At 38.8% G+C, this 23224-nt stretch overlaps 1 protein-coding gene across 1 annotated transcript; it reads right to left on the reverse strand.

The window, feature by feature from the left end:
* Positions 1 to 1110: 1110 nt before the first annotated feature.
* Positions 1111 to 2653, reverse strand: LOC103449005 (uncharacterized). The gene is made up of 2 exons (XM_008388278.4): positions 2270 to 2653; positions 1111 to 1673 (listed from the first exon to the last, which is right to left on the reverse strand). Exons 1-2 carry the CDS (start codon positions 2568 to 2570, stop codon positions 1315 to 1317), a joined length of 660 nt encoding a protein of 219 aa, XP_008386500.1. The 5' UTR covers positions 2571 to 2653; the 3' UTR covers positions 1111 to 1314.
* Positions 2654 to 23224: the final 20571 nt, after the last annotated feature.

Raw genomic sequence — 23224 nt, forward strand, 5'->3', positions numbered from 1 at the left:
GAGCTTGTTCAAATGCGGGGCCGGTTTCTGTGTTCTTTTGGGTTTTCTTCTTTGGCCGAGTTGAGTTTACAAGATTTTTTGGGATTACCAGGTACATTTACAGTTAAAGGAACTTGCTTTTCAACTGTGGCCGGAATAATTTTGGTCCAGGCTCGAGATCCGGCTAAATTAGTTGGGGACATACAAAATGCAATGGATGAGCATGGACTAAATGGTACAGAGTACAATCTTGGTCAAAATGATGCGCAGGGAGCCCTCCATCTCTACAAAGAGATGAAAGAGGCTAAGATGCCAAAAGCCTAGTACAGAACCGGAGAAACTTTTTTCAACGACATAGTTTTAGTGTTATTACCCGTCAAATAGGTGTTTGTGTGTGTTATCACCTGTCAAATAGATGTTAGTGTTATCACCCGTCAAATAAATGTTTGTAAAGCGATAGAAAGGTCACCACCCGTTCAAGTGATAGTTTGGCAAATTTGAAGTGCTGGTGACATGCAATCAATTGGTCTGGAACGCAAATGTTGGATCCTGAGTTTATATAGAGGTTAAGTAAAAGGTGACATTATTACGGATGCGGTTGTTTATCCATGCATTCAGAAAACTTCGCTGGAATAAGTAAACGAACCCAGCTTGAAAGTGTGAGAGGACTTGAGTACCCAAAGGCCCCCGAAATCTTAGAGACGGCCATGTGAAGTGGGAAGTTGAGAGTATGTTAGGGCATGAAGTAGAATTTGGTGTTCTTGATGAAGAAACTAGTATGATTAAGTCAATCTGATGTGTGGACATTGTCCGGATGAATTCCAGTCTCTGTCAACTTTTGAAGAAGGGGACTGCGCACAAACGCCTTGGCACGCGATGTTCCTGCCAACCATACTATGAAACAATATCAGTGCGATTAATAGTAGAGACTGTTGTATACTAGATTTTCTCCAAAACATAACCCATTTTCTTTCTGGATCCATATTTCAAGCCGGGTGATCCTTTCCTCTAATGATGGCAGTTCAGCATATAACTTATGCTTGAGATACGCATAAAGATTACAAACCAACCTAGTGCACGGAGGTATGCTGTTGCAACGAATTCTCAGGCGAGGTGTCATGGACTAATATCTTGAGAGAAAATATCAGTTTGCCACATAAAACAAGATATAGACTAGGTTCAAATGAATAGAGAAAACCACTAACAACATCTAAATCTTAAGTTCTGCTAAAACAAGTCAGTCTTGCCAAATTTCACACACGCACACACGCACACACACACATATACATATTTACACACATATATAACATCCTTGCACTGATCCTCCTGCTGCTGTCAAAACTCCCAAACCATAGGGCCCATTCTGTTTGGGGGCAGGTACTTCTGCCACAGTTCATCTAAGGACATGTTGAACAATGTCTGCGGGGAGATCTCTCCAAGAAGAATGTGTCTGCGGAAATCTTTGATACCATCGTTGCTCAGGCGACTTAAAACCACCGAATAGTTTCTACTCACTGGTTTCGACAGATCAAAGAAACCCCACCGTTCAAATAGCACAGCCTCCACTTGAGCAGCAACTTTAGAAGGGTCCAATGCATTGACATAATCAACTAAACTTTCATCAACTTCCTCAGATACCTTGGACAACTGGACCGAAATGAAATTCTTTACAAAAGCCCGCGCTGAGTTTTCATCTGTTGTGACAGTTTTAGAATCAATATAAACCGAATGTTTTCGATTGCATAATGATTTTCGTCTAAGAAGGATTCAAAACTGAGAAATAAGTTGCATACTAAACCTTGAAAAACCAAACAAGAAGCCCTAGTAAGAATTCACGGTACAACAAGGCATGGGACGTGAATAATGAATAGGTCTGGCCAAAATATACATGGATAGGAGTATCCGTCCATTTAAAATTGATGATTTAAAATTGATGGTTACGGTTATGGATAATCGTTTAAATAAATATAAGATAATAAGTATAGAACGGTTACATAACTAGTAGATGCTGGAATCCAATTAGAGGTGGGCATGATGCAATTTGGTGCAGTTTAATCTTCAAACCAAAACTAGAAAATTTCAACGGTTCGGTTCGACTTAAATTTATTACTAAAATCGAGTTAATACCGATTCCGGTTCGATTCATGTCAATTTACGGTTTTGAATATTAAATCATCATTTGAATGTCAAATCAAAATGGTACTCAAAGTTTATTTGTTTAGCAACAATATTAGTGTAAAAAAAATTAAATAAATAAAAAATAGAGAGAGTTTGGGTCCGAATCAATCACCTGGGGGGAGAAGCCCTGGCGTATATCCTCCAGGAGCTACTTCTTCTATAGGAGAATCCGGAAAAGGTTTGAACACCGGTACTGGCATCCTCGAACCGTCGCAAACCGGGAAAGCGCACAGAGTCGCAGGTAGAGGTACCTCCGACGAAAACCCGATGTTCGACCCCCGTATGTAGGGTTTCGCGTCTGCCCTTAACTTTGACCCTGAAGCTGACGCCGAAGCCGACGATGACGATGACGATGACGCCGACGCCATATTCTTTATCTCTCTCTCTGAGATTGCAGATCGATCACGCTCCATAAGGAATTTTAGGGATTTGATAATCGGAATCGATTCCGTGAGTTGGTGGCGGAGGTTCCGGTTCCCTTTTATTTATAGCGTTGGGCTTCACGGTCCAGTTCGGGTTGGGCCTTCTTTTTTACTTTTTTTTTTCCGCTAAAAAAATCTACGTAACACCTACATGATTTTTTGGATTATTTTTTGTTCCACAATAGTATTTTCGAGAGTAAATTTTTGTACATAAACAAGTTATGCACACCCGTTTACTCCTTCTACAAGTATTCTTTTTATTTTAGGTTTAAATTAAAGAATAATAATTTTAAATGCATAAATAAATAGAATATAGATGAACTTAAATTCTTCCCTATCTGAATTTATGATTCGACATTCAAACAAGGTAACATACGGTGTACGGATACGGGTAACCAAGAGCTAAATATTATGACTTCCACAAGAATGATCTAAACGGCAAGCTTGGGCGAGTAGAAACATTATGACTTCCACAATACAATTGTCTGTCACGTACTGCAAGTCGATGTTGCATATTAATCAACAAAATAATTAGTATGTTATATTTGCAAAATATAGTAATATCTTCTATCTAATTAGCATGTTATATTTACAAAAATAGTAATATCTTCTTTTTATTTTATTTTTTTATCTTATATCTATAAATACAAAAGTAATACCACAAAAACAGCCGGTAGTAGTGAGTGACAATTTTTTCATATTGAACCTAGTCTTGGCTTGTACGTTATTGTGCTATTGTATTTGGTATGTTATCGGTTCATGGTATGTTTTTAACTTTCTTTTTGTTTCTAACCTATAATTATGCGGGTACAGGGAGTGCTGTGCATACTATGAAAGTTTGATTGAGGATGATTCTCTTCGGTTGCTTTTTCAGATGGTTGCGATTGGGTCATTGACAGTTCTCTCGATATAAGTTGGGCCTTCATAGACTTGTTATGCAGGTAGATACATTACATGTATTGCCTTCCCTATTTGTAAGACATAGTTGGATAGCAACATTTTCCACAATCATAACCTTCAATTAGTTTTGGAACCCGTAATTTGGATTTTGTTTGTGCTAAGTTGAGGTTATCTTTCCAGATTCTTATTCTTCTCTTGGTCAATGACAACAGGAGCACAGCAAAATATATTCGTAAACATCATCTGATATGGTAATATATTATACACTTGCACTGCATTGACAATGGCTAAATCCTAAATATACTGAGTACGACTGCTCAACCATGCATATAGCACATATACCCTCTAATGTTGGATAAGCATATAGTTTTATTATCTATCAGCAACATAAGCTAGCCAATGATGAATACACAGGCTATGTTGACTTTTTTAACATATATTATTTCCAAATCTTGGCGTGATCCTTGCTTTTCTTGTTATCATTTTAAAATTATTCTCGCATTATGATTTTGTGTTCCCTCTGTGCAGATCAAAGTATTGAAGTATCAGTCTTTACAGTCTTGAACCCTATTGGAAGAATAATGCAAGCATTATCTAGCCTTGATGGATAACAGCTCAACTTGCATTCAGCTAGTCTTAGTGCTAGTATTAGTTGTTTGTTATTCCCTCATCATTGTAAAGCTTGTTAGTGGCTGTAAAGCTTGTTAGTGGCTTAAGTTAGAGAGAGTGGAGGTCATCATTATACTTGCTGAGCTGCCATTGTCCCCTACCTTTTGTTCTCCACTCTCTTTCCCGTTTCTTCTTCTATTTATGTATGAACTTGTAACTGTTTTACACATGAAATATACATCAAGTTTTCTATATCGTATCAGAGCAGTGATCCCTCTTGGACCTGCCTCTGTGTTCTTCCGAAATCCAAACCAGTTAAGCCATTATGGCAACACCAGCAGATAAAATTTCAAAAAACAAAACCATGGATACCAACCCAATTCAACGTTTGAGCTCTGTGCTCCTAAACGAATTCAACTATCTGCCCTTGTCACGAGCTATTTCTCTCGCTCTTGGAGGACGTGGAAAGCTCCCGTTCATTCAAAAGGATGACATCATCCCCGAAACAACTTCACCAGATTATGCAGCATGGGTGTCCCAAGATCAACTTATCATGTCTTGGCTGTTAAACTCTATGGAACCAAAGATGGCTGAGATTTTCAGTTATTCAGTGTCATCTCACCACCTTTGGAATTCTGTACGAGACATGTATGGAGATCTAAACAATGCTGCGCGAGTCTTCCAGCTAAAGAAAGACCTTACGGAATTACAACAGGGAAATCTCTCATTTGTTCAACATCTTGGCAACTTGAAGGCCAAATGGAATGAATTGGATCTCTACAGACCTCATACCACGGACACAACCATTCTTTTAAAGCGTGCTGAAAAAGACAAGGTGTTCCAGTTGCTTGCCAGCATTGGACGAGAGTATGAAGACCTTAAAAGTCATCTCTTGATGACACCCGAACTTCCCACTTTCCAGATGGTCTGCAATGTTATTCAATGCGAAGAAGTAAGAAAGAAGGTCATGAACGCAGACGTGGTCGTTGGAGAATCAGATCTTAGGCCATCAGAAGCGAGAGCCTTCACCTTCTCCAGACCATACAAGGGAAAACGACAAGACTTAAAGTGTTCTCACTGTGTGAAGATAGGTCGTCCAGGTGTTGGACACATAAAAGAAAAGTGCTGGATTCTTCATCCAGAACTTAAACCCAAGTTCAACGATGATGGAAGAGCACCAAGAAACCAAATGAAGCCTGCCTACACTCCTAGAGGAAACCTTGTTTGCGACAATGTCTCCAATAATGTGATAAACTCTTCCTCTAGTCCCATTACTCCCATAAATGAATTTGCTAACTTCTTGCAACAGAAACAAGGAACAACAAATCATGAAATTCCCTCAGCCATGCTCGGCAAGTTTGCTGGCTTCCTCGAACAATCAAGCTCAGTGCCACAAAATGATGTGCCAGGTATTGTTGCAACTATTTCCACTGCATTGGATCTTAGTAGTAGTCGTGATTTTTGGATAGTTGACTCAGGAGCTTCTGATCACATGACTAACGATGCATCTTTACTAAATGATTTTCAAAACTTCTCCACTCCTTCTTTTGTCTCCGTAGCTAATGGCACCAAAGTTCGTATAGTAGGCAAAGGGAAACTCAAAATCTTCTCGAGTAAAAAAGAATCCCTTGTCATGCATGTCTCTTCTTTTCCTTTCAAACTGCTGTCAGTAGGAAGAATAACACAATTGCTCAATTGTCTTGCAATTTTTTCCACTCACTGTGTGATTTTCCAGGATCGAGTTTCGAAGGAAACGATTGGTAAAGGTTTCTTCCTCAATGGCCTATACTATGTCAACTTCTCTTCAAGTTTTCCAAAGAGTTTCTACGTAAACTCAAACACAGTAAACAAGGAGCAGCTGTGGCACATGAGATTAGCTCACCCTTCTTCACATGTTATGTCTTTTCTTTTTCCTAGTTTCTGTAAAGTGATCCCAGATTGTGAAGTTTGTCACAAATCTAAGTTTACCAGGTTACCCTTTCCCCATTCTCTCTCTAGAGCTACCAAAGCTTTTGAAATTGTCCATTCCGACATTTGGGGACCTGCAACCTTAGAGTCTTTTGATGGTTACAGATTCTATATATCTTTCATTGATGATAACTCTTGCCATCATGAAGAATTACCCGTTACTTCACTGTAAGTTCATGGATGACAAAAAAAAAATGGCCATCACTGATTGAATATATTGTGTGTATGAATCTTGAGCTACGTTTACTCCACTTTATCATCCTTGTGCCACTGAAAACTTGTTTATGGATGACAAAACAAAAAGGATCCAGTTACCAATATATTCAATCAGTGATGGAAACAAAAAGGATTACCCGTTACTTCACTGTAAGTTCATGGATGACAAAACAAAAAGGATCCAGTTACCAACTTGACAAGACAACAGATTTTGGTAACTGGATCCTTTTTGTATTGTCATCCATGAACTTACAGTGAAGTAACGGGTAATTCTTCATGAACTTACAGTGAAGTAATGGGTAATTCTTCAGTGAATGCAAAAGGGCCATCACTGTTGTCTTGTCAAGTTGGAGAGCTCTATTTGATTTTAACTTTGTTTATGTACAGATGCATAATTTTGTTGGAATTTTTTGGTAGTTTTTATACGTTAGAAAATGAATCCTTAAAAATGATTTGCTTAGTTTTGGACCTTTCGGTAAAAGTTCAACCCTGCCACATCTTTAACTACAGCCAGTAGTAGTGCTTGGTAATACGTTATTGTGCTGTTGTATTTGTTATGTTATCGGTTCATGGTATGTTTTTAACTTTCTTTTTGTTTCTAACCTATAATTATGCACGTAGAGGGGGAGCGATGTGCATATTATGAAAGCACTGGAAAACCATCCTTTGGCAGCACAAAGTTTGATTGAGGATGATGCTCTTCTGCTTCTCGTTCATATGGATTAGTTATTGTTCTTCTCTTGGTCAATATCAACAGGAGCACAGCAGAATACATTCGCAAACTTGACCAAGAGGAGCACAGCAGAATACATTCGCAAACATAATCTGGCACGGTAATACCGCATTGACAATGGTTAAATCCTAAATATACTGAATGTGACTGCTCAACTGACCATGCATACGGCCCATATATCCTCTAATGTTGGATAAGCATATAGTTTTACTATTTATCAGCAACATAAGCTAGCCAATGACGACTACACAAGCTATGCTGAATGTTTTAGTATGTATTATTTTCAAATCATGGCGTGATCCAAGCTTTTCTTGTTATCGTTTTAAAATTATTCTCACATTATGATTTTATGTTCCCTCTGTGCAGATCAAAGCTCCTTCAATGGCTGTCAAAGATTTCAATCCTAATCGCAGTGATTCTACATATACCATGGGAATTGTGGATTTGCTGCTTGAAATGTGTGGAATTGTCATAAAGACCTGGTAATTGGTTCATCAGTCTTCCTTCTTTGGTTGAACTAAACATCTCTTCCTTGTGCTGTGTTGTTTTAATATGATTTTATGCACCTAAATATGCCTTTGTTCTGATATGATACATTTTTGGCCGGTAGACGCTGGTGGTGTCATGCTTAGGGAGGATATTCATAGTGCCAAACAAAGAAAAGCTCTTTCATATATGTTTCTGAAAGGTAACAAACGTTACTTTCTCGTTTGTAGCATCCGATTTCATTAGGATATGTTCTGTTTCCTTTTTCATTACTTTCCATTCATTAGGAGATGTGCTTGGCTGGTGCAAGAAGTGATCTGTTTGGCTTCTCTGCCTCGCTTAATGGTTTTGCAGATTGTTCGATTCGGGTTTGAAATTAAGCATTTCAGTTGTAAATTTTGATGCCATTGACTTTTATTCAGTGATTTCACTGATTTACCAGAAACATAATTACATTATCTCTACGGAAATTGTATTATTGCTTTACTTTATTTTTCTGAACTTATCCGATACAAGTTTCAAAAAGAAATTCTGATACCAGTTCTCAAGAAATTCAACATTCCAAACTAAGAGGTTTCATGTTTTTACAAAACACTTGCTAAGCCAATCTAGCTACTGATTCAACCATTAAGACTGCTTCATCAGAACCCAACTTCATTCGCAATGAACTAATTGAATGAACTACTATACTTGCAGATGGTGGCTGATCTCTTTGCAGGACCCACACTACAATTACAAAGTAAATTAAATATAAGTCACAATTTTTATTTACAAAAGAAAATTGTCAAAATTCATTTGTGTTGTAAACATTCCTAGTTTAAGTATGATTGTGTAAATCCTAGATAAGATTTGATTCTAGTTATCCTTTCCTATTACAACTTGTATTACTTGGAGGAGAAGGAATATCTTCTCTCCCTTTACTACTATAAATAAAGGCACAATGTAGGAGGGATAACAATACACACATTCCCCTACAATTCTACAAACACACATCTCTCTCCTCTCTCTCTGCTGCCGGCCCTAGTCTCTCTGTCAAATAAATATAGACCACAACACGTTATCAGCACGCTCCTACCGGTGCGCTTAGGAATCTGACGTTGGAGATTTTTTTTTCTGCATCAAACCAGTTCATCCATATCATCACGCAATCAAGCTCTTTCCAAACAACGACTTTTAACTCGATATTTTGCAAGCCCTGATAGCATGAACATTCACCATGATGCATGACCCAACTTAATGTTTTACGTATTTTAGATTCTACATAAATTGTGTATGCTTCATAATCAAAATTGCTACAATTATGTGAATTTGATATTTACCATGAATTGCATCTTACATATGTACATGCATTGAAACTATTATTTGCATATGCATCAACGTAAATGTGTGATTCATTAAAATTATACATGCATATAATATAATTGAATTGAAAAAAAAAAAACATTTTTTTTGCGATTGGGACCTGGGTTCTTTAGAACCCGTGACCACCATCCTGCAGATGGGGTCTCCACGCAAGCAGAGAGCATGCAGCTCTCCTTATTCCCAGAAAAAACCCACGAAATCTCGTCGGAATCTCGTCGAAATTTTTTGAAAATTCGATTTCAATTTTTAGGGTTTTGATATCACGTCGAGATTTCATCTCCGTCGATGGATACTTGGTTCTCCGACGAACCATGGCTTGCACACACCAAGGACAACCACCTGCAATGGCGCCGTCCTAGTTTTTCCGGCCTTCTTCCTCGGCCAAGCACACCCAGCGTCGCTGGGGTGTCTGATACCTGCAACCCGAGCCCTAGTGGGCTCCAGCCTAAAGCGGCTCGCGCGAAAATAAAAAAAAAAATTTGTTTGTTTCTGGGCTCGCTTGCAGCAGCCCAGTCCAAAAAAAAAGATTTTTTAGTTTTCTTTTAGGCCTGCTTGATGCAGCCTTTTGTGAAAAAAAAAAATTTTTGGGGTCTCCCCGTGGGCCTGTAGCCCCACCCGAGGGTTCTCGGCCTATATTTTTAGGCCCCGAGATTTTATTATTTAATATTTTTTTAAATAATATGGGTTTTTATATTTTCACCCATACTTTAATTTGGCCCCGAAGACCAAAAATAAATTAATTCAATTATCATTATACAATATTTTTGCATATATTCTTTGCATATTTGTTTGCATATATATTTGTGTTTGCCTGCATGAATATATGAACCTGAAGTTCATAATTACTTTGAAACCCGAAGTTTCTTATAAACATGCCTTGTTTGAAAACCCGAAGTTTTCACTTAAATATATCACCCATGAAACCCGAAGTTTTTCATGCAAAATTAAACCAATACATGTCTATTAGAACCTGTATGTTCTACTCCTATGTGAATGGATTGATTTTTTCTCCATTACACTAACCACATCTTGTCCATCCATTTTGTGATAGGAACATGTCGAATTTGAACAAACTCGACTTCACCGCTTTGAAGGTCTCTGGAAGGAACTACCTCAAGTGGGTTCAAGATGTGAAGCTTCACCTCACTGCAAAGAACTTGCGTCTTGCTATTGAAGAAGCAACGGATGCACCTGTTGGCGAAGCTGAAAAAGCCACTGCTATGATCTTCATCCGAAGACATATTCATGACGCTCTGCAAACTGAGTACCTTGCTGAGGAGGATCCACGTGCATTATGGGTCGCTTTGGCTGATCGTTTCAATCACCAAAAAGACATATTCTTGCCTGAAGCAAGACACAACTGGCAGCACTTGCGCTTCCAAGACTTTAAGTCTGTGAATGAATATAATTCTGAAGTTTGTCGAATCCGATCACTTCTCAAGTTTTGCAATGAAACTTTGACTGAAGAAGATCTCTTGGAGAAGACCTACTCGACCTTCTCTGCTTCTAATATTGTCCTACATCAACAATATAGAGCTCAGAAGTTCACTAAGTTCTCGGATTTGATCTCTGTTTTACTTCTTGCTGAAAAGCAGAACCAGCTGTTGATAAAGAATCATCAAGCTCGACCTACTGAGGCTACTACTGTGCCTGAAGCACATTATAGCACTAATCAGCACCCAAAACACCAAAAAAGGCATGGTAAGGGCGGCCAGAAGCCATCCCACCATGGTCAACAGAGCCAAGGCCCATCCAAGGGAGGAAATAAAGCCCAGAAGGGCCCAAACCTCGCTCCCAAGGCCCCGAACTTCAAGAATAAGGGCAAAACACCTGCCACAATGAATGACAATATGTGCTATCGTTGTGGTTCAAAGGACCATTGGTCCCGTATTTGCCGTGCTCCCAAGAAGGTTGTAGATGAATATCATTCTCGTCGTAAGAAGTTTTAATCAAACTTCATGCAAGTAGACGAACCGGAGACTCCAAAGATGGAGGTTTCTGACTTTCAGGAGGATACCACTCCTATGGAAGATTAGAATCTTAAACATAGACTTATTTTTCAGTTAAAATAAGACAATTGGGGCCGAATTCCACCTAGTGGCCGAACCCCACCTTGTTTTTTGGTTGATTTTGAACAATTTTCCTTTATGTTTTGGATTATTTGTTGGCGATTTATTTTGGATATTAAGTTTTTAATCCTTGAATAAATGAAATTATTTTGAATTGATACTTGTTTTTATAAACTTTTATGTATGTGACCGATTCAAATTAATTTTTCATTCTAGGTATGACTAGTGGGAAAGTTAGTTGTCTGGCAGATAGTGCAACCACGCATACTGTTTTGCGTGAACGCATCTATTTCACTAACTTCGTACCTAAGAATGCACCTTTGACAACCCTCTCAGGCCCATCCAACCATAGAAGGATACGGTAAGGCACGTATAATGTTGTCCAATGGTACAATCTTGACCATTGCTGAGGCACTCTATTCTCCACGTTCCGGAAGAACGTTACTAAGTTTCAAGGACATTAGAGATAACAATTACCACGCTGAAATCCACGTAGAAAACGGAGTTGAATTTCTGTGCATAACTTCCTACGAATATGGCCAGAAGCGTATTCTAGAGAAGATGGAGCGTAACCCGAGTGGTCTGTATACTACGACCATACGCCCCATAGAATGCCACTATGTGGCCGGCCCTACCACAGGGACCGCGCATAAAATTACACTTTGGCATGATCGTTTGGGACATCCTGGACGAATAGCGATGCGCCGTATCCTCAAAACTTCACACGGGCATCCACTAACCCGAAGCTTAGGTTCGATCCATGAAATCACATGTCAAACATGTTCTATGGGAAAGCTTATTACTAAGCCTTCTTATGACAAGATTCGTTCGAATCCTCCCATTTTTCTACAACGGATTCAGGGGGACATTTGTTGACCGATTCAACCTCCCTGCGGACCATTTAGATATTTTATGGTTTTGGTTGACGCTTCTACACGTTGGTCACACGTGTGCTTGTTGTCCACAAGGAACGTTGCATTCTCCAAACTGTTGGCTCAGGTTATCAAGCTCAGGGCTCACCACCCTGATTATCCGATCAAATCTATTCGATTGGATAATGCTGGAGAATTCACATCTAAAACTTTTGATGACTATTGCATGTCGGTTGGGGTTGAAGTTGAACATCATGTACCCCATGTTCACACCCAGAACGGCCTGGCAGAGGCTTTCATTAAGCGTTTACAAATGATTGCTCGATCGTTGGTCATACGTACCAAGCTCCCGATCGCTGCTTGGGGCCATGCAATATTGCACGCAGCAAAGTTGGTCCATCTGAGGCCTGTTGCGACATAACCAGTTAGTGCCCTTCAGTTGGTCACCGGATGCGAACCCGACATATCGCATCTGCGCGTTTTTGGTTGTGTGGTCTATGTGCCGATCTCACCGCCCTTACGTACAAAAATGGGGCCACAGCGAAGGATGGGAATCTATGTCGGATATGATTCTCCTTCGATTATTCGTTACTTAGAACCTTTGACAGGCGATCTGTTTACCGCTCGTTTCGCGGATTGTCACTTCTATGAGACAGTCTTCCTGCCGTTAGGGGGAGATAAGAACATCAACGTTCCTAATGAACGACGTAAATTATCGTGGATGACTCCCACTTTGTCTCATTTAGATCCCCGCACCGCTCAGTCTGAAGCTGAAGTGCAGCGCATATTAGATCTCCAGAGTATAGCTCAGAGCATGCCAGATGCTTTCACCGATCTAGCGCGCGTGACAAGATCACATATTCCAGCTGCGAATACGCCTGCAAAGATAGATGTACCAAATGTACGACGGACTACCCTCCTGGAAGCCCGGGACGCCAATTCTGGTGATCCACGTACATTAGCGGCTAGCCAATCATCTGCCCCTACACAAAAGCGTGGCAGACCCCTTGGTTCAAAGGATTCACAACCCCGGAAGAGGAAAACCACGGCACAAGGTCCTGAAGAGCCTACCGTGAATCCGACTATCGCTTACTCATTTTACCCAACTCATGAGGAAATTCTAGATTATGGAAGTGTCCTTGAAGAGACAAATCCTCCTCCCGAGAATCGTGAGATTTCGGTCTATTATGCTAGCTTAGATGATGTGTGGCGTAGAAATGAGATGATTGTCGACGATGCATTAGCATTTGCAGTAGCTACTGAGATCATGTTGAGCGATGACATTGAACCGCGTTCCGTTGATGAATGTCGACGTAGAGTTGATTGGTCAAACTGGAAACAAGTAATCCAAGTCGAACTTGATTCACTTGCGAAACGTAAGGTGTTTGGACCTGTAGTTCCTACTCCTCCACATGTGAAGCCCGTTGGCTACAAGTGGGTTTTCGTTCGGAAGCGTAATGAGAAGAACGAAATTATGCGTTACAAAGCTCGTCTTGTAGCACAAGGTTTCTCACAACGCCCCGGGATTGACTATGACGAAACTTACTCACCCGTTATGGATGTGATTACTTTTCGATACCTTATCAGTTTGGTAGTTTCCGAAAAACTGGATATGCAGCTGATGGACGTAGTAACCGCGTATCTTTATGGGGATCTTGATACGGAAATTTATATGAAAGTTCCCGAATGACTTACATTGACTGGTTCAAATATTTCCAAACCCCGGAACACGCTCTCAATTCGGCTGAGGCGTTCACTATACGGTTTGAAACAATCCGGAAGAATGTGGTATAACCGTCTGAGTGAGTATTTGACTAGTCAGGGATATGTGAACAATGAACTATGCCCTTGTGTGTTCATTAAGAAGTCACATTCCGGATTTGCGATTGTTGCAGTATATGTCGATGACATGAATCTCATCGGAACTCCTAAAGAGCTCGCGAGAACTGCTTCGCACCTGAAGTCGGAATTTGAGATGAAAGATCTAGGAAAGACTTGATACTGTCTCGGTCTCGAGATAGAGCATTGTTCGGATGGAATCTTAGTATATCAATCGAACTACACCCAGAAGGTGTTGCGCCGTTTTAATGAGGATAAAGCTAAGTCTTCGAGTACTCCTATGGTCGTTCGTACGCTAGATGCAAAGCGAGATCCCTTCCGTCCGAAGGAGGATGATGAAGAGATTTTGGAGCCTGAAGTTCCTTATCTAAGTGCGATAGGCGCTTTATTATACTTAGCTCAATGCACTAGACCCGACATCTCCTTCGCTGTTAATCTTTTGGCAAGATACAGCAATGCACCAACACGCAGACATTGGACTGGCGTGAAAGACATCTTCCGTTACCTTAAGGGTACTACGGATTTGGGCTTATTCTATCCCTACGAATCCTCGAGTGATGCCGCACCCTATGCTCATCGGGTTGATTCTCGCCTTGTTGGTTATACCGACGCTGGATACTTATCTGATCCGCACAAGGCGCGTTCTCAAACGGGTTATGTCTTTACCGTTAGAGGCACCGCAATATCTTGGAGGTCAACTAAACAGACCTTAGTTGCCACTTCGTCTAACCATGCTGAAATTCTCGCCTTACATGAAGCAACTCGGGAATGCTTTTGGTTGAGAGCAGTAGTGGGCCATATTCGAAGCTACTATGATCTTCATCCCGCCGTTAATGCCCTGACGACGATTTTTGAAGACAACGCAGCTTGCATCGAACAGCTCAAGAAGGGTTACATCAAAGGAGACAACACCAAGCATATTGCGCCGAAGTTCTTCTTTACACATCAACAACAAGAGCATCAGAAGATTGAAGTCACGTAAATCCGATCACAAGACAATCTGGCCGACCTCTTCACCAAATCACTACCGAAGGCGACATTTCATAAGCTTGTTCATGGAATTGGTATGCGTAAACTTTCTGAGTTGTAACTTTGCTATTTCTCTTTGGAATTATGTCAAACTTAGGGGGAGTATCTTCTGGATACTTGCTTGATCTTAATGTACTCTTTTTCCCTACGATTAGGAGCATTTTTCCCACTGGGTTTTTGCTACCTAACTAGGTTTTAACGAGGCACCCACCTTGGGCTGGTCATATCCCTGATGACGTCCTGTAGACATTTCTTTTGACTTTGCATTTCTCACGCATTTTTCCTTAGACTATGGATTTTGTCCCTACTTGGGTTTTTGCCATAGCCTTAGGGTTTTTTAGTGAGACTTACTACTTATGCAAGTTCCTACCTTATTGAGAATAAACGTTGTTCCTTGGAATCAATGCCGACGAGTCGACTTCCTCAACTTCTGCATGATGTTGAATCTACCTTGAGTATTTACACATTCAAGGGGGAGTGTTGTAAACATTCCTAGTTTAAGTATGATTGTGTAAATCCTAGATAAGATTTGATTCTAGTTATCCTTTCCTATTACAACTTGTATTACTTGGAGGAGAAATAATATATTCTCTCCCTTTACTACTATAAATAAAGGCACAATATAGGAGGGTTAACAACACACACATTCCCCTACAATTCTACAAACACACATCTCTCTCCTCTTTCTCTCTGCCGCCGGCCCTAGTCTCTCTGTCAGATAAATATAGACCACAACAATTTGTATTTTTTGGTAATAATAATTAACAAATTTTAAATTATTATTATACCTCTAACAGTTCCATCACAATAAGAAATTGAAATACAGACTCAACTGAGTAAGGACATTGTGTTACGGGAGGCATCTTCTAATTTCTCATGGTAAGATTCTGTCAGATCTGCATATTAACCAACAAAATAATTAGTATATTATGTTTGCAGAAATAATAATATGTTTATATGTTATATTTGCAAAATTAGTAATATCTTATATCTATAAATACAAAAGAAATACCACAAGACAAAAGTTCATAGTTTACTAGTAGGGCAAAATTCTTGAAACTTACTATTCTTCTCCTGATCCACAGCCATAGCACTATCACTCGTCGTAAGTGAATTACCAGCGACCACTCGAAACATTTGGGGATGTGAACTTGTAAAGTCTCATCCCAAAACAAGGCAGCCCACCTTGCAGGCTAGATCAGGTTCTGCATCAGTTGCTATCATAAGGATCATATGGGCTAGAAGAGCTGCTGCCTCCACCGTATGATGCTTCTTAGATTTTTTTTTAAAACTGTCACCATTCAATTGAAAATTTAATATATACATATATATATATATACACACACACACAATTATTTTTAAGTAAAACAAATAGAAATTTGGAGTTTTCAGTTACCTCTGATGCTATGGATTTGTACATAAACTCCCATATCTCTTTAGATCTAGCCATTGTAATATATATGTTTGTACTTAATTCATAGAACTTCTTGTAATCAAGGCTAGTCACTTCTCCGTGTTTGGTCAGCTTTGAATCAACTCCAACACAAATAAAATCTTCCCACCAATAAGCAATATTAATAGTTCCATCGAAAAACATGCACCACAAACAGGAAATGAGAGATTTAAGAGCAACTCCACCCATGGAGCCTTTCCCCCTGGCAATCCACTAATGAATCCACCCTTTTGAACAGTAACTGCCTTTAATGAATAGTAACTGCCATTAATGAACAGTAACTGCCATTAATGAACAGTAATTGCCATTTGCATCTCCACCCTTGGAGCCCTCCCCCCTGGCAATAGGCAATAAAATATTAGTTTTTTTTGTTTGTTTAAATAATACAAAATAAAATTATTTGTAATTTCGGATAAGATTTTTTAAATTGTTCTCGTTGCGCCACGTGTCTTTTTATAAAAAAAAAACAATTATTTAGCGATGGATTTCGATAAGATTTTTATCCAATGTCATCGTGCCACGTGTCGTTATCTTTTGAGAATCTTTGACGATAGATTTTGATCAGATTTTAACTCGTTCAAAATTGCGCCACGTGTCATTATCCGAAAATATAATTATTGGAGATCGATTTCGATAAGATTTTTATCCAATACGATCGTGCCACGTGTCATTATCTTTTCAGAATCTTTGAGGATAGATTTCGATCAGATTTTTAACGAATGACGGCATGCCACGTGGCCTTATCTACAATCCAATCCTTTCTGAATCGTCCATATAATCCACCATCCATCCTCACAAATCTCACACCAATTTTCTCAACATCTCTATCTTATTATTCATAGTTTCTGCTTCTTCTTCACCACCCATCATTACAATGTCTTCTTCTTCATCAAGGATGATGTGGGAAATCGATCAGCAAGAGGAAGAATTGTTTAACCAATCTGAAGGAATGTTCAACCTTCAGATAGCCGAAAATGAGATGGAAGAGGATGAGGAGCGTAGAAGGAGAGATGACGAAACAAGAATGGCCAGAGCCTCACATTCCCGTCGAGTCATCCAGACTGTTGCTCAGATATGCAGGCCCAACTGTTCAAGAAATCTTGATAGAAGCAGACAACGACGGGGTGAAGAGTTGTTGGACGATTACTTTGTCCATAACAGTGCATTTCCTGATACGTACTTCAGACGCCGTTTTAGAATGGAACGACATTTGTTCAACAGAATCATGACTGATGTTTGCAACCATGATTCTTACTTTGTGCAAAAGCAGGATGCTTTTGGTGTTATGGGTCTCCTGCCTGAGCAAAAAATCACTGCTGCGTTGCGGATGCTTGCGTATGGAGCATCTGTAGACCAAGTGGATGAGATAACGAGGATGGGGAAATCAACCATTCTTGAGGCCCTGATGAGGTTTTGCGGAGCAGTCGAATCTTTGTACACCGCAGAGTACCTCCGAAAGCCTACTCGCTGGGACTTGCAAAGGCTTCTGAAGAAGGGCGAGATGCGAGGTTTTCCTGGGATGATAGGAAGCATCGATTATATGCACTGGACGTGGAAAAACTATCCAAGTGCATGGCAAGGCGCATATGGGGACAGAAAATGATCAAAATCTATCATTTTGGAGGCAGTGACATCTTTTGATACATGGATATGGCACGCCTTTTTCGGGGTTCTAGGGGCTCAAAATGATCTCAACGTCCTTGCCCAATCCTCAGTGTTCAACGACGTCCTGTAAGAAAAGGCACCAAAAGTCACGTACGTCGTCAACAGACGTAGGTACGAAGGGGCATACTACCTAGCTGACGGCATTTACCCACGGTGGGAAACATTTGTCAAAACAGTGCCACGTCCGCGAAGTGCAAAGGAAAAACACTTTGCAAGCTGTCAAGAGGGGTGCAGGAAGGATGTGGAGCGTTGTTTTGGTATCCTTCAAGCTCGTTGGGCGATCGTCAGGGGTGCTGCCAGAATGTTCAATGTAGAGTCACTTTGATCCATCATGATGACGTGCGTCATTCTTCACAACATGATTGTGGAAGATGAGTTCGATTATGATGCGGTTGATGAATATGAGCCAGAGGCAGACACGATGAACAATTCAAGAACACGGATATATTGTGCGCATGATGCCACCGAATAACCCGTGCAACACGATCCATTAGAAAGGGATGGACGTTACAATGAAAGGGTCCTTCAACGATATACTGCACTTCAAAGGTCATCTATGCACATTGATCGGCAAATTGACTTGATAGAGCACCAGTGGGCATTGAAACAAGCTGAAGATACTTAAGTTTATTTAGTATGTTTGTTTGTATTTGGTGTGTTTATGTAATTTTATTTGGTGTGTTTTTTGTAGTGAGTTTTTTATTATTTCGTATGTTTATGTAATTTTATTTGGTGTGAATTATTTGGTATGTTTATGTAATTTTATTTGGTGTGTTTTTTGTAGTGAGTTTTTTATTATTTGGTATGTTTATGTAATTTTATTTGGTGTGTTTATGTAATTCCAATTGGTGAGTTTTTTAGTTTTATTTGGTGTGTTTTATAATTTCATTATACGTGAACAATTTGATGAATAAAGATTCTATTATTAGGATAAATATATTACGAAATTAAATACATGTACTCTCACTTTTAATAAAGTACTAACTTCAATAAAATGGAAACAACATAAATAATAAATTACATAAGTACCCTATTCCGATTACATGGAAACAACATAAATAATAAATTACAACCCAAAGTAATTGGAAAACTATGGGCTCCGATTACAAAAGTACCCTATTCCTCACCACTTAACCACTCTGTGGTGCTAGGATCATCTTGTCTTGATCTCGCTTCTCTTGCACGCCTCCTTTGCACCACATCCGCTTTCTCCGACTGCCAAAAATATTTAGAATTTGGAGACATCCCTTCTAAACGCGTGTTCATAATGTCACGATCTCGTTGTGCAATTCTTTCTTCTCTAAGCGACTCTCTTTCTTGCCTAAGTAGATCTATTTCCCTCTGTTCAGCTTGAAATGCTTGTTGAATAGCTGCAACTTTTACCTCATCTCTAGCCTTGTCAGCCTCATATTTCGCCAATTCCCGCGCCAACGTCAATTCACCTTGACGAGCAAGTTCTTGCATGTACTTTCCATAATCATTCTTGGAAGCACTCCCTTTCCTCTTTGAAGCCTTCTTACCTAGAGGCCTAATTGGATAACGGGTTGACCCCGACGCTTGTTCAGGAATGGGCGTTTCAGGCACTTCTTCTCCATCTTCTTCATCAACATGGGAGCCATGATCGGGTGTAGAGTGTGGAGGGGTGCTGTGTACAAAGGTGCTGTGTAGAGGGATGTTGTTCATGCATACTTCTGGACCAACATGCACAACTTTGAATTTAGGACAATCTTTAACAATATTCCAACATTCCCACCGGGTGAATGATTTGTTTCTTGATTTGATTTTGGCACCATACCATGCTTGTGCTTGAAGTTGCTACAAATAATAATATTGAGACTATTAGGTAACAAATAAATAATAATAATAATGAAATTAGGTAACAAATAAATAATAATAATGAAATTAGGTCACAAATAAATAATACAAATAAATAATAATAATGAAATTATTAGGTAACAAATAAATAATAATAATGACATTATTAGGTAACAAATAAATAATAATAATGACATTATTAGGTAACAAATAAATAATACAAACAAATAATAATAATGAAATTATTAGGTAACAAATAAATAATACAAACAAATAATAATAATGAAATTAGGTCACAAATAAATAATACAAATAAATAATAATAATAAAATTATTAGGTAACAAATAAATAATACAAACAAATAATAATAATGAAATTAGGTCACAAATAATAATAATAATGAAATTAGGTAACAAATAAATAATACAAACAAATAATCTTACCTCATCCGCATAATTTGTCCCACTTCGAACATTACTACTAGCTTGTGTCAAGGCATCTCTCCACGTACTAAAGGAATGGCAAAGTATTTTCCAACGACTGGACATCGATTCTTTGGTTCTTTTCCCACTCATTTGCTCAAGAAATTTGGTATGAATTAAACTCCACATTTCTCGCAACTGCATCTCATTACCCATAAGGGAATTATGAGTAACTTCAACCCAGCTAGTGCACAACGCAACATCTTCAAGAAGCGATCAATTCGTACCTGCATCAGTAGTCATTTTGTGGAAAAAAAATTGGACGGAAACTTTAAGAGAAAGATAAGAATTTGATTGAAAGTGGTTGAGAAAATATGAAATTGTGGTGTAAGGTAGATGGAGAAGAAGTGGTATTTATAGAAAAGTAAAAACAATTTTTTACAATTTTTTTTTCAGATTTTTTAAAATTTTTTCGGATTGTTTCCATTTTTTTTTAATTTTTTTTTCCAATAATTAATTTCTGCCATTGGATTTAAAAAAATTTGAATTCCAACACTCCAGATTGTGCCACGTGTCACAACGGTAACTTTTCTTAATTTTAAAACTATTTTTTCTTTATTTATAAAGCATATTAATATCGACCGTTGATCTCAGATCGAACGGTTGATATTAAATTAGATTTTTTTTATTTTTTTTACCGTTGAGATCCAACGGTCCAAATGAAGGAGCCGTTGAGATCGAACGGACCGTGGGAAGCCACGTGGCTTCCCAACGGTAACTGACAGCTGCTGCAAGTGGCCTGATTTTTCTGAAAAGGTGTCGAGCGACGCGCCCCCACGCGCGAGTGGGGTGCACGCGCCTGACAGAAAAAAAATAAAAAAAGGGTTGGAGCTCGGGCTGCTGGGCTGTCACAAATTGGCAGGCCCCCTGCTCGGGCCTTCTTCAAGAGCTCGGGCTCTTCATGGCTGGAGGTGATTCACAGGGCCTCGGGCCCTTTCTTCTCCCCTGTCCCCTGGGCTACCAGCAAGGCTGGACTTGCTCTAAGGGTGAAGAACTTTTGGTGCTCCTAATTATGGAGGGAAAAAACATAAAAGAAAGCTTATGTGCAAAATTGTCCATATAGTTCAAACAATCCTAAAAATCCACAAAGTGCAATAGAGTTCGGAAAGAGTGAAACCTTTCGAAACAGATTGGGAGCTTTTGAAGTCCTGAACAATCAAGGGGTGGAATAAATAAGGTTTATCCCTGAAGTTATTAAATTCTTTCTTTTTTGAACTTTGGTAATCATCAGCGATTTCTAACAATTCAGAAAAGTTCAGAACACAATACATACATAAACCAAAATTTTACATTGTAAACTAATCTTCATGTCCAAATTTTGTACCTATCATGTAATGTGTCAAGCAACAATTAAATTTTATTGTAATAATCAAGCTAGATTTAAGTAAATTATTTGACATGTTACTGGGTAAGTATAATTGGTACTCTTTTTTTTATTTTAGGATAAGTATAATTGATACTCTGAGATAACAATTATAATTAAATATAAACATATTTAATTAGATCACTAATCCATTCTTGATCATTTGAGCAACTATAATTAATGGTGGTGCTCGTCTTGGTCTACCATGGTGATGGTGGTCTTGTCTGCGTCTATCTGCAGCTGAAGTGAACAGGGTCCTCTGATGAAACAGATAACGAAATGAGCAAAAAATAAAAATAAAAATTCTGAAAATAAAAAAAACATTTTTTGAGTGGCATTTTTACCTGATGGAAGCATTCTGAAGTAAGGACTGTGACGACAGCGGAGGCGGCGACGGTGATTAGATTTCTTGGAAATTAAAATTGGGACGGCGGTATTTCTCACATTCACAGACATTAATGAAAATGGGGAGTGGGGTTTCTAGAGAGAGAGGGGCAGAGCAGAGCAGGAGTGGGGTTTCTTGAAAATTAAAATTGGAACGGGGAGGATTATCTACCCTCCTAATCTCTTTACTCTCTCACGTCCTCTTATTTGAATGGTCGTGTTTAAGTCACGTCAACATCTTATATTGATTTTTTTTATAAAAATAATAAGATAAAAAGTAATGTGTAAGAGAAAGGGATGAGAATAGAAAGATAGAGAATCCTCCTCTCTGGGACGGTAGAGAATCCTCCTCCCTAGGACGGGGCAGGTATCGGCAGTTTATTTTTTTGTTTGGTCAAGTATTGGCTGTGGGGCCAATGTAACCGTTTTCAGTGACCCAATACCTTATCAGAAATGATGTAGGAGCGAGTACAGCAAAAAAGATTTTGTTGCGTGAACAAAATATGAGATGATACATCACGTATTATTATATAAATATTAGAATATATGTGTTAAAAAGTTAATAATTTAAATATTAAATTTTTTTATCATTTATATAAAAACATATAATGTGTCAATCATATTCCGATCACAATAAAAAATTTCTCATCCGCAAGTACTGTCTCTTCAACTTCTTTGGCGTCTCATAATATTATTATTAAAAAAGACAGAACTTACAATTAAAAATATTTTCTCTCTCTTCCCGACCCTCCCTTCTTCCTGATCCTGTGAGTGAGTGCATCAACATTAAGGAACACGTGGGTCTCCAAAAAGGTGGAATTATGGAATTAGTGTGGTCTACCATCCATTGGATTAGTACCCCGAATACCTTGGGAAGCAAGGAAAAGGAAGCTTGTGATATTCTGAGCGGCTTTAAACGTTCAAGAGCCCGGAAAAAAAAAATTCAAATTATATTATTTCAAAATTTTATTTGATGGCTGATGTATTCAATTGACTACAAATATTAATTTTTTTTAATGGACGTGTCAAAATATTTATGTATTATTATATTGGGCTTTATAGTTACATTAATTTTATTTGGGATTACCAGGTAGATTTGCAGTTAAAGGAACCTACTTTTCAACTATACATTTTTTGTTATTGTTCACTGAGTTTTCTGCTGTGGTTGTGAATTTGTTGGTTTTTACTTTTTTATTTATTTATTTTATTTTTGTTGGAAAAGAATGGCGGAGAAACAAAACGTGCGAGAGCGAGGAAGGAGGACTCGTTGCTTTTGATGAGACGGTTCAATTCCATGGCTCACACTTTGTCTCAGCTCTCCAACACTTTTGATAATGCTCTACAGGTAAAGTTCGATCCCGACTGCAGCTAAAGATTTGAGCTTTTTACAAATTTGGTC

The sequence above is a fragment of the Malus domestica genome, chromosome 11 (assembly GCF_042453785.1).
Source record: "Malus domestica chromosome 11, GDT2T_hap1".
NCBI classification, from domain to species: Eukaryota; Viridiplantae; Streptophyta; class Magnoliopsida; order Rosales; family Rosaceae; genus Malus; species Malus domestica.

Excerpts from the sequence above, each read along its gene's own strand:
- LOC103449005 (XM_008388278.4), bottom strand. The coding sequence starts at position 2,570 with ATGGAGCGTGATCGATCTGCAATCTCAGAGAGAGAGATAAAGAATATG. Across the intron at positions 1,674-2,269 it reads GCCAGGGCTTCTCCCCCCAG|ATGAAAACTCAGCGCGGGCT; the intron begins GTGATTGATTCG and ends CTGTCACAACAG.